The sequence below is a fragment of the Rattus norvegicus genome, chromosome 3 (assembly GCF_036323735.1).
Source record: "Rattus norvegicus strain BN/NHsdMcwi chromosome 3, GRCr8, whole genome shotgun sequence".
NCBI lineage: Eukaryota > Metazoa > Chordata > Mammalia > Rodentia > Muridae > Rattus > Rattus norvegicus.
The window spans coordinates 74986996-75002552 of record NC_086021.1 but is presented as its reverse complement, the minus strand read 5'-3'; the positions used below and the strand labels follow the sequence as shown (position 1 = coordinate 75002552).

General features: G+C 46.7%; 1 protein-coding gene across 4 annotated transcripts; it reads right to left on the bottom strand.

Annotated features, from left to right (window-relative positions):
- Positions 1-205: 205 nt before the first annotated feature.
- On the bottom strand, positions 206-13775 carry Klhl23 (kelch-like family member 23). 4 transcript variants are annotated; one of them, NM_001134504.1, is made up of 5 exons: positions 13661-13775; positions 10728-11942; positions 7206-7358; positions 3032-3325; positions 206-2125 (listed from the first exon to the last, which is right to left on the bottom strand). In NM_001134504.1, the coding sequence occupies exons 2-5, from the start codon at positions 11938-11940 to the stop codon at positions 1995-1997; spliced, it is 1791 nt and encodes a 596-aa protein (NP_001127976.1). In that variant the 5' UTR covers positions 11941-11942; positions 13661-13775; the 3' UTR covers positions 206-1994. The 4 variants fall into 4 exon arrangements, with proteins under 4 accessions (NP_001127976.1, XP_006234376.1, XP_006234378.1 ...); XM_006234314.4 differs by lacking the exon at positions 13661-13775 and adding an exon at positions 13078-13104 and having other exon boundaries at positions 967-3325; XM_006234316.5 differs by lacking the exon at positions 13661-13775 and adding an exon at positions 12730-13026 and having other exon boundaries at positions 967-3325.
- Between the last annotated feature and the right edge of the window lie 1782 nt (positions 13776-15557).

Below are 15557 nucleotides of genomic sequence, written 5' to 3'. Positions count from 1 at the left end.
GCCTTCCAAAAGTAAGGCTTCTAAATGCAAACACACTGAGCCAGGGTGGGGGCACAGGCCTTTCATCCCAGCACTTGGAGACTGAGGCAGGCGGATCTCTGAGTTGGAGGCCAGCCTGGCCTACACAGTGAACCCCAGGGCAGTCAGAGCTACGTAGTGAGACCCTGCCTCAAACAAGATTACAAAAAAACCCCAAACACATTAAACCTAGATGTTAATTAATATCAGACACATATTTGGATTTATATTGCAGTAATTTAATAGTTGGGGCAACTACAGGCAACTGTGTACTTTTTTCAATCCTTCCTTCGCATGCGAACCATGCAAATCAGTAGCAAAAAGCAAGATTTTTAAAAAGCTGTAAATTAGGGGTTGGGGATTTAGCTCAGTGGTAGAGCGCTTGCCTAGCAAGCACAAGGCCCTGGGTTCAGTCCCCAGCTCCGAAAAAAAGAACCAAAAAAAAAAAAAAAAAGCTGTAAATTAAATGTCCCCATCACACAGTATTTTCAAGACCCGCCAAACGCCTCCAGAACGCCTTTTCGGTATAGTGACACTGCTGCACCCGCTGTGCACACACGAAGTGACCGGATATTGAGAGTAGTGAAGACAGGGCGAGAACCTGAACCTCAAACCCAGCAGGAGCCTCAGTGTGGATTCACAGATGACAACAGTGCGGGTTTCTCTGTGGCGGACACACAGGGAGGCATCCCTGTGAGGGCGCCTCAGGCTCCACAGGATGCAGATAAGCTGGCGAGGGGTGGGAAAACTGCTACAGTCATTCTCAGCCGCTCCCCAAAGCAAACTGGAAACCACTACTGGGCAGTGGCTTATGGTTTTCCCCGAATTAACTATGAAATGTAAAATAGCCTACAATTGAAGTTACAGATTTTAATGTGATATAATTTATTTCACTGTTAAGACTGCTTCAACCCAGCTGGCTCAAACATAGGACATCTTGACCACACATACGGTGACTTACGTATTTTTATTGAAAATACAAAGAAAGAAGTCCAACAAAGCTAAAGCCATTCCACGTCCCCGTACACTAAGCTCGCACGACTTAGCACATCACCTTCCGCATGCTTACGTAACGGCGTTACGTGTGAGTCTACCTGGCACTGTGCTTAGTAGCACAGACACATACTTCTACAGTCGTCCCAACAGTGTCGTCATGGCAACAGTGTCGTCATGGCAACAGTGTCGTCATGGCAGCATACCTCACTACTTCGTCAGCACACTTTCTTTAACATAAAGATTTTTCTCCAATGCACACATACACACTCTCATGCAGTTAACATTTTTTCATCATTCTTTAGTTTAAAAATAACAAGAGCTCACAAGGCAAAGGACATAGTCATCCTATATAACTCTTTAAAACTTTAAATTTCCTTCCATTATGTGTGTGTGTGTGTGTGTGTGTGTGTGTGTGTGTGTGTAGCACAACACACATGTGGAAGGCAGAGGACAGCTTTCAGGAGTCCGTGTTCTCCTTCCACAGTGGGTTCTAAGGGTTAAATGCAGCTCTTGGCCTGAGGTCAGCAATGTCACCTGCTAGGTCATCTTGCTAGCCCAGCCACTTTTATGACTCTTTAGAAAAAAGTACCACAGAGCAACTCCAAAGGGTTGTGTCTATTTAAAAAGCTACCTGAAGGGAATATTAAATAGTCTTCTTAAAAGTTTTTTCAGTCAGAAGTAGCTTTTATTTAAAGTAAAAATTAAGCATTATCTCTTCAAAAACAAAACAATAAAACCAACCTGACGTGGAACAGATAGTCTCACGGTCACTCACGCTCAGATGAGTTACTTGAGCAGCGCTGCCCTTTTTCCCCAGGTCATGGCACATTTGGGACGTGACCCTGCAGGCACACAGAGGAAAAGAGTGCATCTGGCCCATAGGCCACCCAGGCCTCATCTGGCTTCAAAGGTCCAGGGGCTCTTGATACAGAGAAATCTATGTCTCAAAGTGCCGGTGTACATGGGTGAGGAAGCTCGAGTCACAAAATCTGGTTAGTGGCAGAGCTGGCAAATAAATGCAAATTCTTCTCCTCAATGCATTTTCTACTGCCTCGCAGCTGTTCTACATGCTTTCTGGCCCTGGTATTCAGATTTATATGCAGATATCTAACTATAAAGAAGATATGCCGACATGCTTAAGCCAGAACCTAAACTAGCAATTTATACCCAAGCTAAAAATTAAGTACAGCCCTTAGCATCAGCAAGTATTTGACTATTTTCTTAGTCATTTCTAGAGTTGCTATTTTTTTTAAATTGAGTTGTCAACTCTTTGAACAGTAACTATCATTTGTACAGTGTTTAGTATAGCTCTGATAGTAAACAATGAATGCTAGCAATAAATTATATACATCACGAAGGGGAGAGGCTGTAAGTAAATCCACATTCGAACTAATTCTAAAGGGAAGCATTTAAAGTGTTGTTTTGTAGAGGTAGAGAAGGTTCCCTCTTTACATTTCAGACTCCTGCCAGCTAGAGACCCGTAATACACACAGGTACACATAGGCTTTTAAAGACAGGTTCTCAATGTAGCTTTGGCTGGCCTGGAAGTTGCCATGTAGACCAGGCTGGCCTTGATGTCCTTCAACTCAGAGATCTGCCTGCCTCTGCCTCCCAAGTTCTGGGATCAAAGGCATGTGTCAGCATGCCTAGCTATGTCACAGACTTTAACGAACATTTTATAACTCAGGATGAATGGTTTTGACTATACCCAGTGTTGATGCTACCAGGAAGAAAGGATTCACTGCAGATGCTTTCACCTTTATCAAGTGTCAAATACTCCACTCTGCCTTTAAAAGGCAGGGGTTCCAGGAGACGTGAACTCTCCCTAACTCAACCGTTATACATGCATCACATTTTTCTTATGTTATTCCCATTAGTCACTGGGTCTGGGGATGGTGCAGGGCTAGAATTAGTTGTTCCAATGCCTTAGCATGTGCCCATATCAAGGCACCCCAAACTCTGCACTCTTTTTACTAAGCCCCTAGTGACGACCTGTGGACTCAAACATTATACACACAAACACAGCCATGAGAGCGCATGGCACTTGGGAGGTTGCCCACTATTTCCCACTTATTAAGATCTGGGTCGTATTTCTCAATACTCTGAAGATACGTGCCCTTTGAGTAGGAGTAGCCCCCGGTTACATAGATGCATCCATTCATGATGACGGCCCCGCACTCCATCCTCCTCTCCATCATGGGCGCCGTCTCTCTCCACTCGTTCTGCTCTGGGTCATAGCACTCTGTGATCGTAGTCTGTCCCCCGACTAAGTAGAGCTTGTTTTCAAACGGAACTGAGCACAGTCCATATTCTTTATGGAAGGAAAAGGAAAGAACGAAGACTTAATTCTGGTAGCAAGAGGGCTATCGTACAATAGCTCTGCGGTTTAGAACACAAAAACAGACACCTGGTGACGTTTTGATTCTGTCATACTCTGCTGTCCCTGCCATCTGACTCAGATGGCCTGTTCCTGCTGCATGGCCATTAGCCCTCAGGGGATCCTATCATCACCGCCTACACACAGTGGCAAGAAGAAACCCACCCCTCACACCACCATCTCTCTGGGAACTGCCCACCATGTGGAGCTTTTTCGTTTTTCATTGACGTCTATCTTCAATCTTGACCCATATCAACTTTCATAACAATAGCAGTAGACTCCTCCTGACAGGACATTAAACTACAGAACCGGTGTAGGTTTCTCAAGATCTCAGCAACCTTATGACCAAGGATAGAGACTACCTGATGTCTCAGCCACTACACTTGCCTCAGAGGATGGCCTGGCTAGCATCCCTCACACTGCCCATCTGGTCTGGGAAACACACACAAGCATTACTGAGGTCTATGACTATCATACCCAGCCATCTTGAAAGGTGTCCTGCAGCAGAAGCCTGCTTGGGCTTTTGGGTCCTGTAGCTGGCAGTCCCCTCAAGAGGGGCCTCCTCACCTACATTGTGCTTGTGCTTTTGGTTTGGTTCTTCCCTTCTGTTGGCTCCTCTAGGCACCATGGTATTAAGCAAGCCAGGGGTAAGAAAAGCAGCACGCCAAGTCCTTTGATCTGGAGTGTGACCAGATTTGGAAGCATTGAGGTGGAGAACACAGCCCTCATCTAACAGGACAGCTACTCCCTGGCTGTCATTACCACTCCAGGATGGACCTGGCTGCCCGTCCTTACCACCTGACCTTAAAGGCCTCCAAACCATGATTTTTGTTCAAAATCTTTTGAATTTTAAATTTTGGTAACCAGCCAATTCAAAAATAGATTAAGCACTCTGACAGCCAAACAGAACGTACTTGTAAGGTGCTAATTGGTGTTGTTAAAAATTAGCTCCTCAGGAAAAGTTTAATATAAATTGAAACTTCACAACTACAACTGTGTGTATACTTTTTGAGGGGCTGATTTTCAAATGTTTGTGCCTTCTAACACTGGGCTTAAATAACATTGCCTTTTAGACGCTTTTTCACGTAGCCAATAAACCATATACAACTTGCAGATATGGTGGAAAACTTTTTATCTTTAATTCGTTTTTATGTCTGTGTGTAGGTAAGTGCCTTCCTACGTGTACATAGGTGGATCTTGTGCATGCCTGGTATCCACAAAGGCCAGAGCTAGGCTAATGAGCCGCCATGTAAGTAATGGGAACTAAACCTCTGTCCTCTGCAAGAGCAGCAAGTGCTCTTAACCGCTGAGCCATCGCTCTAGGCCCAGAGTACTTATTTTTAAAGGGATCCTCTTGTACAATACATATTAAAATATTAATGTAAATAACTGTTTTCTAACTGTTCCTTACTATTGTTTATTCTTTTTAATCTAAATTGAAAATCTGATTGTTCATGTGTTGGATTTTGTTGGAAAGATAAATGTGAGCACCAAATAAGCAGAGTAAAATGGGACGCAGGTGTTCAGAAGGGAAAACAGTGAAGGCCCGGGGCTACCTGTTAAACCCCACTTCTAACAAACATTAGATGACTGGCCTTGAACAATGTATTTAATGTCACCCCTTCAACCTCCTGATAAACCAGTTAACAGTACCACCTCCCTAGCTCACAGGATTACTTTAAGGTTTACATGCAGCAACATAGCTGGGGAGACAGCTCAGCAGGTAAAATGCTTGCCATGCACGAGGCCCAGAGTTCAGAACTCTAGAATCCATGTAAATGCAGGGTGGGCATAATCCCACTTCATGGGGCAGAGAGAAGAGGATCCTCAGGATAAGCCAGACTAACGTGAACGGCGAGCTCCAGGTTCATTGGGAGGTCCTACCTCAATATATAAGGTGGAGAGCATCCAAGGAGATGATATCCATCTCAGGCCGTCACAGGCATGTTCTGTGTGCCTGTCATAGGCATGTTCTGTGTACCTGTGCACAGCGTGCACACATATCCTCACAGACAAGCATGCACACCATACACAGACACACAACATAAATACATACATACATAGTGTCATGGTTTAAATATGGAGATATATATATATGTATGTATATATATATATAAAACAACTTAGTCCTCTCGGTATTGATATTAGGAGGTGCTATGGATTATAAAAAGGTGGGGCATTACTGAAGACCCCTGAAAAGTACTGTATGAGTCTGGCCAGTCCCTCTCTCCTCTTCCTCAGTGGTTGTTGAGGTGGCCACGGCTTTCACACATGCTTCTGACATCATCATTTCCTGCTCTCATCGGAGAGCAGACCAGTCTTGGAAAAGAGCCTCCACACTGTGGACTATAAACCTTTTCTGACCACGTTAGTTGCCTCGGGTATTTCGTTGCAGTATTTATTGTAAAGAGACGAAAATAAACAGATTAAGACACGTAAACTTATTGGAGTTCTCTGCCTGGCCAATACTGAGTAAACACTATTGTTCAGCATGAGATACTTTTATTACTCCTAATAACTGTCGATCACGACAGAAAGTGACAGGAGTACTGTCTAGACTACATGATAGGACTGGACTACTAAGACCGGGGTTTACACAGTCTATGTTTTCAGAGCCCGAACGGCCTGTGGCTGTGTGTCCCCTAGTGTGAAGGTGTTGGCAACCGAGATGTGGCACCAGACACAGTCGAGATGAGACAGACGTATGAGGCGGAAGCAGCTGTGTGGACTGAGAGCAAGAAAGGCTGCTCCAGGAAGCAGAAGCAGGCTGCCTAGTGGTCACATCCCAGACTACGGAATCAAGACGGACAGACTGAGGATCCTGGGTCGTCACTTTCAAACTGTGTTGTTGGAAAAGTTACTTATCCTTTTTAAGTTACGGACCTTGCTTTTCCAAGTATGAAAATCAATGATAACAATACCTGTACACAGGATTTCAGAGAGAATTAAGGATGATGTTGCATGTAAAGTGCTTAGTTGATCCCTCGCCTACACCTCAAAGGTGTTCACTATTGCTGCTAGTCACAAATATCTCAAGCCTGAAGATCTTAATTTCCCTCTCCAGTGACCCACTAAAATCCTGACGCTCTACAAAAACTGATTTGAAATAATAGGGTAGCGTGGTATGAATTCATCCAAGTGCAAACTCTCAGACACATGGTAACTGTAAAATCCGGGACTACTCACTCTATCGCAGTGGGGCTGACCCTAGGGCCTGACCCTAGGGCCTAACCCGCGCTAAGCACATTCTCTTGTCACTCCCAACCCTGTGTAATAGGCTGAGGGTGAAAGAGAGCAAAGGGGGTCAAAGAGATGGCTCAGCTAAGAAAGCGATTGCCACACAAGCCTGAGGGCCTGAGTTTAGATCTCCAGCACTCACATACGATGCTGGGCTCGACAATGCATGCCTGTTTTCCCAGCAAGGACCTCACGAGCTCGCCAGACAACCAGTCTAGCCAAATAGGTAAGCTCCAGGTTCAGAAAGACCTGCCTCAAAAAATAAGGCGTTGAGGCAACTGAGGAATACACTTGACGTTATTTTCTAGTGTACACACACACACACACACACACACACACACACACACACACACACACACCATAGAAGCAGGGCATTTCTTTGATAGACAACACCTTTTTTTATGACTGTTAAGGTAGCAGGGCTCTGCATATCTAGGAACAGGTGTTTAATAGTCCTTGGAACCCAGAGCGAGCATGCTTCTAAAAGAGAAGGCACCTCGCCCAACTTTAATCTCTATGTGCTGTCCCAACTCTCCTAAGGACTACAGTTACATACTCGAAATAGGATTCTTGTTACCTGGGTGTGGACTCGCAGTAATAAGGCTCCATTCGTTGATGTCTGAATTGTAACTCTGCACCTTGTCATACGTGCAGCTTCCTCTGTAGCCACAGTGGCCGCCAATGACATAGATGACTTCATGCAGGACACAGGCGGTCGCATTTCCCACACCTGTATGTCAATTAAAATCACATCTTAAGTTGCTTCCCTGAAATGAGTACTGATCTGTTTTTGTTTGGTTGTTATGGGTAGTAGAGCCAAGGCATTGTTGGTAGGTGCTGTGAGGTAAAACCCCGACGTTAACGGCTCTGTGTGCTCTTTGAACATTTAGAATAACTAGAACAGGGTTAAGGGAAGGGAAAAAGTACTACAGAGAGAGAGAGAGAGAGAGAGAGAGAGACCAACTAATTGCTTAGATCAAAGAGATATTGCTTTTGACTGGAGAAATCACAGCAGGGTGGCACGATTTGCCCAGGGCCTGGTGGTTAGGACTTTGGCAAGCAGAGAGGAAGCTGCTCTGAGCAGGGGAGAGCTTCACAGAGGCTCACTGGGCAATGCCATGCAGGCTAGCACAATGGGAGTCGTCACATGAGAATTAAGGATGTAAGTTGCAGTTAAATGCCTGGGCTTTGTTCAGCAGGATACTTCAAGTTTACAAACAGAGGCAGGAAGAGACTAAAAATGAAGGGAAGGACTCAGAGAGATGGAGGAACAGAATCACCTCAGGATTATCAAGGGCCAGACTTAGAAGGAGCTTTGGGTGTGAACGGAAGGGCAGAGGTGAGAGATGGGTCAAACAGATAGGCTTCAATGACAGGACAAACCAGGCTGGTTCCGAAGTCTTGAACTGGGAAAACCGGGAGACTCTGACACCACAGAAAAGAGAGGAGGAGAAAACAGGTTCAGCCAGGGATGAAAGGAGGCTCATTTTAGTAGAAAATGTGCAGTTTTAAGTCCTTCAGTGCAGTTTTATCTCCCTGTTGATCTCCACTTCAAAGTAAGAGTGTATTGTTATGTAAAAGAGGTGTTATTATGAAAAAGAAAGACTCTGGAGTTTCAAAGAGGCCAAGGGCTTACTTCCTCTCTGTACCTCATATCCCTAAATATTCTCCCCCCAGGGAAATGAAGTTGAAATTTGACTGTACTCAAATGAAGTTTACATTAACAGAAAATGTGTTACTTCACTTCATAATGCAAATAACACCAACGGACACAACATTACATTCTTTCTACGGGAAAATGGGGAACTCGAATTTTGGTGAAAGCCCACTTATCAGAATAGTTAGATCAATGCTGCAGAGAGTGGAGCTGAGCGGTGCCCGCCCCTGGGTTAGCTAGATAGAAACAGGAATCGATTTCTTCAAAAGACAACAATACACCTCTGCCCTTGTTCGTGAGTCACACCTCTAATCCCAGTATCTGGGAAGCTTTAGCGGGAAGAGTTTGAGGCCAGCCTGGGATACATAGCAAGGCATTGTCTCAAAAAAACAAAACAAAACAAAATAAAGGATCTCTGTGACTTCCAAACCAGCTGGCACGTGGGGAAGGATGTGGACTATGGAGACCTCCCATACCACCAAGGGTAATAAAAGCATAGGGCTTTCTTTCCCAGTAGCTACCCGGGGTTGGTACCCGACTCCACCCCCAGCAAACATTGTTTCAAATATGATTCTTAAAATGTTCAATAGAGTGATAGACTTCCATCCTAGGGGATGTAACATCTCTAAAACCACTGGCATTGTTATCACTGAGACATAAAAGCAACAAGGCCTGCAGGTTTACAAAAGTGCTGCTGAAGGATTTGAACTCGGGCTGCTCCTTCTACAGGAAAGGAGTCAGAGTCTTCAGGATCAGCCTCCGAATCAGTAAGCCATGGTTACGCTCAGGCAAAGCCAAAACCCAGACAGGCTCTCAGGCTACCTTCTCCCACCCTCTCAGCCAACCTCGCACACAGCAGCTCGTGAAAAGCAGACCTAACACTGAGGCTTCCCGAGTCCCTCACTCTGCTCCAAGTGTTCTACAAGCACACAGCCCTTCAGTCTTCTCAAGACCCCCAGCTACCAAAGGAGCCCCCCCTCCATTAGACAGATGGAAAAACTGGGCAGAGGGGCTGAAGCATTGGCCCACGTTAGCAGAGAAAGTCAAAGCTGGGACCCAGGCAGCTGGGCTACAGAGCGGTGTGTGATCGGAAGGCCGTCTGCCTCTTAAGCTTCCGCCGGCTTGTCATCCAAGGATCACTTCAGGTCACATTTCCAGTCCAGGTCACATTCCCACACCCTCGCTAGTGTTAAAAAAGAAGCAGAAAGGCCTGGGAAGAAACATTTGGGACAAAATGTTTGGTGAGTACCTACCAGCTGTTTGTATGATTTTTTTCTTTTTAAATAAACTCCCAAGCACTAATGCTTAAGGGCAATAAAAGAAGGTTCTAGCTGAACTTTTTCCCTAGCTGAAGGGAAGAAGGGCGAGGCTAAAGGACCTCAACAAATGCAGTGTTTGTGCAGCAAACACTGAGACTTAATATGTTTGGCTCTGCAGAGCCCGGGAAGGAAGACAACCTCAGCTCTGCCCTTTACTGTGAGAGCAGCCGGCATCACAATGGCACAGGCCTTGCCTCCAGCTCTGGGGGGAATGCAGTGCTGTATTCCGAAGGGACCAACCTTCCCAGGTTTTAGTGAGGGGCCTCCTAGAGATGATCACGGTGTTCTGAGAGGGGGAAAAGCTGGGTTTTAAAAAGCACATGGATGCCCCTTGTGGTGGTGCACACCTTGAATTTCAGCACTCAGAAGGCAGAGACTAGAAGAGCTCTCTGAATTCCAGGCCAACCTGGTCTACACAGCAAGTTCCAGGCCAGCATGGCTACATAGTAAGACCATCTCAAAAACACAAAAAGAACAACAATGACGACAACAAAAAATACAACAACAACAACAGAAACAAATCAAAGTTGAAAACATTTTAGAGTAAATAAAAAACCCCCATAAGTTAACAAAACTAACCAGGTCAGTCTCTAGGTACACATTAAGACTTGAGGTAAAATACAGAAGGATGTATAGAGGGAGAGTGAATTATACTATTTCCTTACACAAATTAGCTTTCTGTTCTAACCTGAAAAGTATTCTAAAACTATTAAAAACACTTTACTCCATTTAGTTAACAAATTTTAAAGATGGAGTCTTACATAGCCCAGGCTGGCCTTGAACTACCTACACAGCTGAGAATGACCCCAAACTTCTGACTGTCATGATCATGGGTGTGAGCCACAAGCCCAATTCATATGGTGCTGGTGAAGGGACTCAGCTTGGGTGAGGGAACCGTGCGCTCTACGGACGGAGGGCTTGGTGGGGCTTTCTTTCAGGTCCAGACAGGCTGGGTTCTGTACTATTTCTACCTGAATCATGCCGGGCTGAATCACTTAAGTGTCTAATCTACCGTAATTTCTCAGTGTGAAACCTTCTTCCTAAAATTACTTCTGGAAGAGCAAAGATTGCTAATCTAAGCTCAGGAACGTAGAAATGTAGGAGGAATAAAAGCCATGCTTACCTTTAATCATGTTTGCGATGGGAAGCCACTTCTCTTTCAGAGGATCGTAGAACTCAGCCTCTTCCGCGGGAGCGCCTTTTCTGTACCCGCCTAGTGCGTAGACACAGCCGCCCAAGGTGACTGCACAGTGGTAATACCTGGCGTTGAGCATGGGCAGGCCTTCCGTCCACTCGTCCCCTTCGCTGTTATAGATCCACACTGTGTCTAGGGCATCTATGTTATCTGTTCTATACCCTCCGGTTACATAAATGTTGGGTCCTAGGCATGTAACACCGTAACTCTCCCTGGTATAATCTGGTATTTCTGCTCCCTGAATCCAAACATTTGTCAAAGGATCCCATATGTGGACCTCTGACAAAGGGTGCCAGTAGTAGCCTCCAATGATATACATGGTGGCTGTGGACCGCTGGGAAATCTCTTTATGCATGGGATTCAGGGCGTTGTATATTAGGGAACGTATCTTATTTTCAGTCAGTAGACAGCTTCTTTGAAGACCTAAAGCTGTCTTTAAATACACTGGGTCTATGTCTATGTTGACATAGCTTAGCAGGTTGTAGAGACATTCAACTCGGTTCTCTACGTCATGAGCAGTCCACTTAATGACCGGCTCTAGGATAGCTTCTTCCTTCCAGACACTGAGATTCTTTCTGGATAAGATAAAGAGGAACTTTTCAAGGCTGATTTCCAGAAATTCTTCTTGTTGCCACACTTCCTTGAACCTGGAGCAGAGAATCCTTCGGGACTCCTTTTCTAGTTCAGAGCACACATGAAATTCTGCAAAAGAGTGCATCCCGATACAGTTATCAATATCCAGGTGCCTGACCAGAAACTGCTCGCAAGCCTTCTTTACCGAAAGGAACTGAAGCAGATCGGCTGCTTCAAGAAGGCTTTGCACATTTCTTTTAGTTATTTCAATTTGAGAAGTGTATGCATAATTTACAAGGCCTTCCAAAATATCGTGGTGGATGCCGGACAGTTTTATTTTACTTTTAAATTTTTCTTTCATGTCAGCTGTGAACATTGCCTTAAAATAATTGCTGCAGGCAGCTAAAACAGCTCGGTGACAATGGAAGATGATGCCTGAAGGACACTGAAGGGTAATATCGGTAAATAATCCATCCATGTAAAATGTTCTGAATGCATCCAGAAAATCCACTGGATGCGACGAATCCTTGAAAAGATAAATGTAATCTTCTTGTCCTTTTAGAGCCATGGCTGTAATAAATATAAACAAACACGTTTTCAGCTTTTTGTATTAACCCTAATAATTAATGCTAAATATACCAATCATCAGACATGGATGGCATCTGGCATATTCCAAAACCAGATTAAAATCAACCGCCCAAACACCATATGCAAAACGCGCTCAACTATTTATACGAAGGTCTATTTAAATTCAGGATAACTAAATGAGGGTTTTTCAGTTATCCATTTGTTAAGAGACGCTAGCTTGCTACCCCCAGTCACCCAGAATCTGCACTGTTCCAGACTGGCAGACCCTGAGAGGCCACAGGTTAAGTGTCCGAGGGGATCACCGGCCCCAATTCAGCGTTGTTGGTTCTCTCCCTCCCCCTCCGGTTTCAAAACACACTGAGATGCCAACAAGATGGAGAGAATCTCAGAAAAGGGATCCCTGCACCCTGCCGCTTGCTGACAGCGCAAGAGCGGCTGGGCCCGAGCTAGCTTGTGCAGCAGCCCGCGCTAGCGCCTGGGCCCGGCCCGCGTTCCCGCCGGGCGAGCGCCCCGCCCCGGGGCCCGGCGCGGGGGTTCGGCTCCGGGGCGTCGCGCGCCGCCGTTGGCCGGTGCCCGCGGCCTCTGCCCGGCCCGTTGCGCAGGTGTGGACTGCCCCGCAGCGCCCACTCGCCCTCCCTCCTCACCAGGCCCGCACCGCACGGCCATTGTCTGCGCCCCGGCTCGCCCGGGCGGGGGGCGGCGCGGCCTCGTCCCCCTCGCGGCCCATTCGCCCCTCCCGCCGGCCCCGGGCCGCTGGGCTCCGACCTACCTCGCTGGTGGCACGGAACGCGGACCCCGACTAGCGGCCGGCGGGGGCGGGGGCGGGGGCGCCTCCCGACCCTCTGACCATCTTTGGTAGCGCGCGGCGGGGTGCGGCGGAGGCCGCCTGCGAGTACAGCTCTAGCCCACGAGCCGCTCCGGCTTCGGTGGCCCGCGACTCCCTGCCTCGGCCCGCAGCCCCCCGCAGCCCGGGCGCCCCAGCGTGGGCTCCCGCAGCAGGTGGGCCGCGGCCACGGGTCAGCCCTGCTCCGCTCGCGCGCGCACGCCCATCGCACCGCCTGCTCCTGGAGAAAGCCCGAGTCCCCGGTCAACGCCGTAGAGGAGTGTGTACCCTTACCTTCTCTGTCCCTCGAGACCTCTTGCCGGCCCAGGCCCGTGGGGTGCGGGGAGAGAGAAAGTGCCGAGAGAAGAAGGCGAAACTAAGGTCTTCTATTAGGGCTGCCTTCAAATGCCACAAGTAGCCGCTTTCCCACAAACTCCATGCTGCCTCCAGCAGAGCGCGCAGGAAGGAGCCTTGGGGCTGCTTAGCACACCAGGAGTTAACCTGGAAGCTTCCAGGAAAAGTGGGGGTAGCCTGGGTCAAGGCTCAGTCCAGGCACCTAAGACTCCGAGTTACTGTGTTAGAACACAAGCGGCTGGAAGGGGTAATCTCCAGCCTTCTAGTGATGTCCATTGTGCCACACCAGAAAGTCCACTTTCTTATTACAACAAAAGCTAGTATCAGATGTTTTTAGCAGCAAGATTTTGAGTAGCTTAGGAGCACCTCATAAGTCAGGAAGCGGTAATTAGGTTTGAAAGATGGTCCGTGGCTGTCACAGAGCTTACTGGAAGGAGGTCACGACAGACCAGTACGGGAGAGCTAAGATTGTTCTTAGAATAGTGTCAGAGTGAAAGAGTATACAGATACATAATGGCCATACCTTACATGGTAGGAGAGCTCTGAAACACCTAAGAAGCGCAGAGAGCCAAGCCACAACCTCTGCTGAAACTGCACCAGAACAACCAGGAAGCCAACTTGGGTTTCTAGCCCCACTTCCACTTCAGGACCAACCAAGGAAGAATAAATATGTCAAAATGATCACACGAGTTTGGAGCCCACCCCCGGCTTTCCCAGCCAACAGCCTCCAATCAGATATCTAGGGTGGCAGAGGTGGAGGCTGCTACTGCCCCTCCCCCTTGCTTTTTTCCTCTTCTTTTTCTTCTATTTTTATCCACCCTTCTCATGTCCCTGCCTGCTTTGAGCCTCTGGGAAGGACGAGTGATGATGATTGGCCTTCTTGCCAAGCAAGCTCTTGACAAATAACACGCTTGTTCTCCTTTGAGTGGCTTTAATTTAATTCCACTTCCTAGTGTTGATCCCGGGTAAGTGTTGTGTAGAACTTCAAAACCCCCACCCCAGATTTCAGAAATCTCCATTCTGTTCAAGAGCACCAAGTGATTCATAGAAAACAACATAAAACAAACAAACAAACAACAACAACAAACTTGAAATGTTTAAGTTCCCAGAGTTCGGTCAACAATTTAATATCACAGCAAGAAAGCGAAGGAGACTTCGATCTTTGGGGGCCTAAAGTTCACTCTGTCACTTAACATACAGCCTTGAGCAAGCTACTAGAGCACACACACACACATACACACCACAGAAATAATTTTTAAAATTTATTTGTATGCATGTGTGCATAAGTGTGCTCACACATGTGTGTCCGTAACGTGTGAACAGCCTGCAGAGACCAGAAGAGAGAGAGAGAGAGCATCGGATCCCTTAGAACCAGAGTCACAATGACTATAAGCTGCTATGTGAATATTGGGGCCCAAATCCTGGTCCTCTGAAATTGCAACAAGTGCTCTAAACCCCTGAACCATCTCTCCAACATACAGAAATAATTAGTAAGGAAATGTATAGTATAGGCTCTATACCTGACTTGTAGAATGTCAAGAATATGATCAATATGCATAACCTATATGTATATGGGGTAGAAACAGAAGTGTAACAGTATATGATCAGTAACTCTTGAATAGAGAGATTCACTACACTGTCGTTTGTGCAGGATTTTTCAGTTGTTATAGGAACCAATTAGAACGTTTGCTTCCAAGCGAGTGGTGATGCCACAATCCTCTAATCCTAGCGGAGTAGACTGAGGCAGGAAGATCCTGGGTTTGAGGCTACCCCACTGAAAATAGTAAGACCCTGCCTCAAAACAAAATATTTGCTTACAGTGTTCCCTAGTTCTCAATTATTGCTTAAAAATATGTTTCCCTAAGAATACACTTGGGAGGGAATAAGGAGGCAAAGTTTAGAGCAGAGGCAGAAGGAACACCCATTCAGAGCCTGCCCCACATGTGGCCCATACATATACAGCCACTAAACTAGATAAGATGGATGAAGCAAAGAAGTGCAGGCCGACAGGAACCAGATGTAGATCTCTCCTGAGAGACACACCCAGAATACAGCAAATACAGAGGCGAATGCCATCATTAAACCACTGAACTGAGAATGGGACCCCCCGTTGAAAGAATTAGAGAAAGGACTGAAAGAGCTGAAGGGGCTCGAGACCCCATATGAACAACAATGCCAACTAACCAGAGCTTCCAGGGACTAAGCCACTACCCAAAGACTATACATGGACTCGCCCTGGGCTCCAACTGCATAGGTGGCAATGAATAGCCTAGTAAGAGCACCAGTGGAAGGGGAAGCCCTGGGTCCTGCCAAGACTGAACCCCCAGTGAACGTGATTGTTGGGGGGAGGGCGGTAATGGGGGGAGGATGGGGAGTGGAACACCCATATAGAAGGGGAAGGGGAGGGGTTAGGGGGATGT

What these genes read in the sequence shown, in the direction of transcription:
- Klhl23 (NM_001134504.1), bottom strand. Translation starts at nt 11,940, where the DNA reads ATGGCTCTAAAAGGACAAGAAGATTACATTTATCTTTTCAAGGATTCG. An exon ending in CATCGCAAACATGATTAAAG is followed by an intron (nt 7,359 to 10,727) that starts GTAAGCATGGCT and finishes ATTGACATACAG; the next exon opens with GTGTGGGAAATGCGACCGCC. An exon ending in TACTGCGAGTCCACACCCAG is followed by an intron (nt 3,326 to 7,205) that starts GTAACAAGAATC and finishes CCTTCCATAAAG; the next exon opens with AATATGGACTGTGCTCAGTT.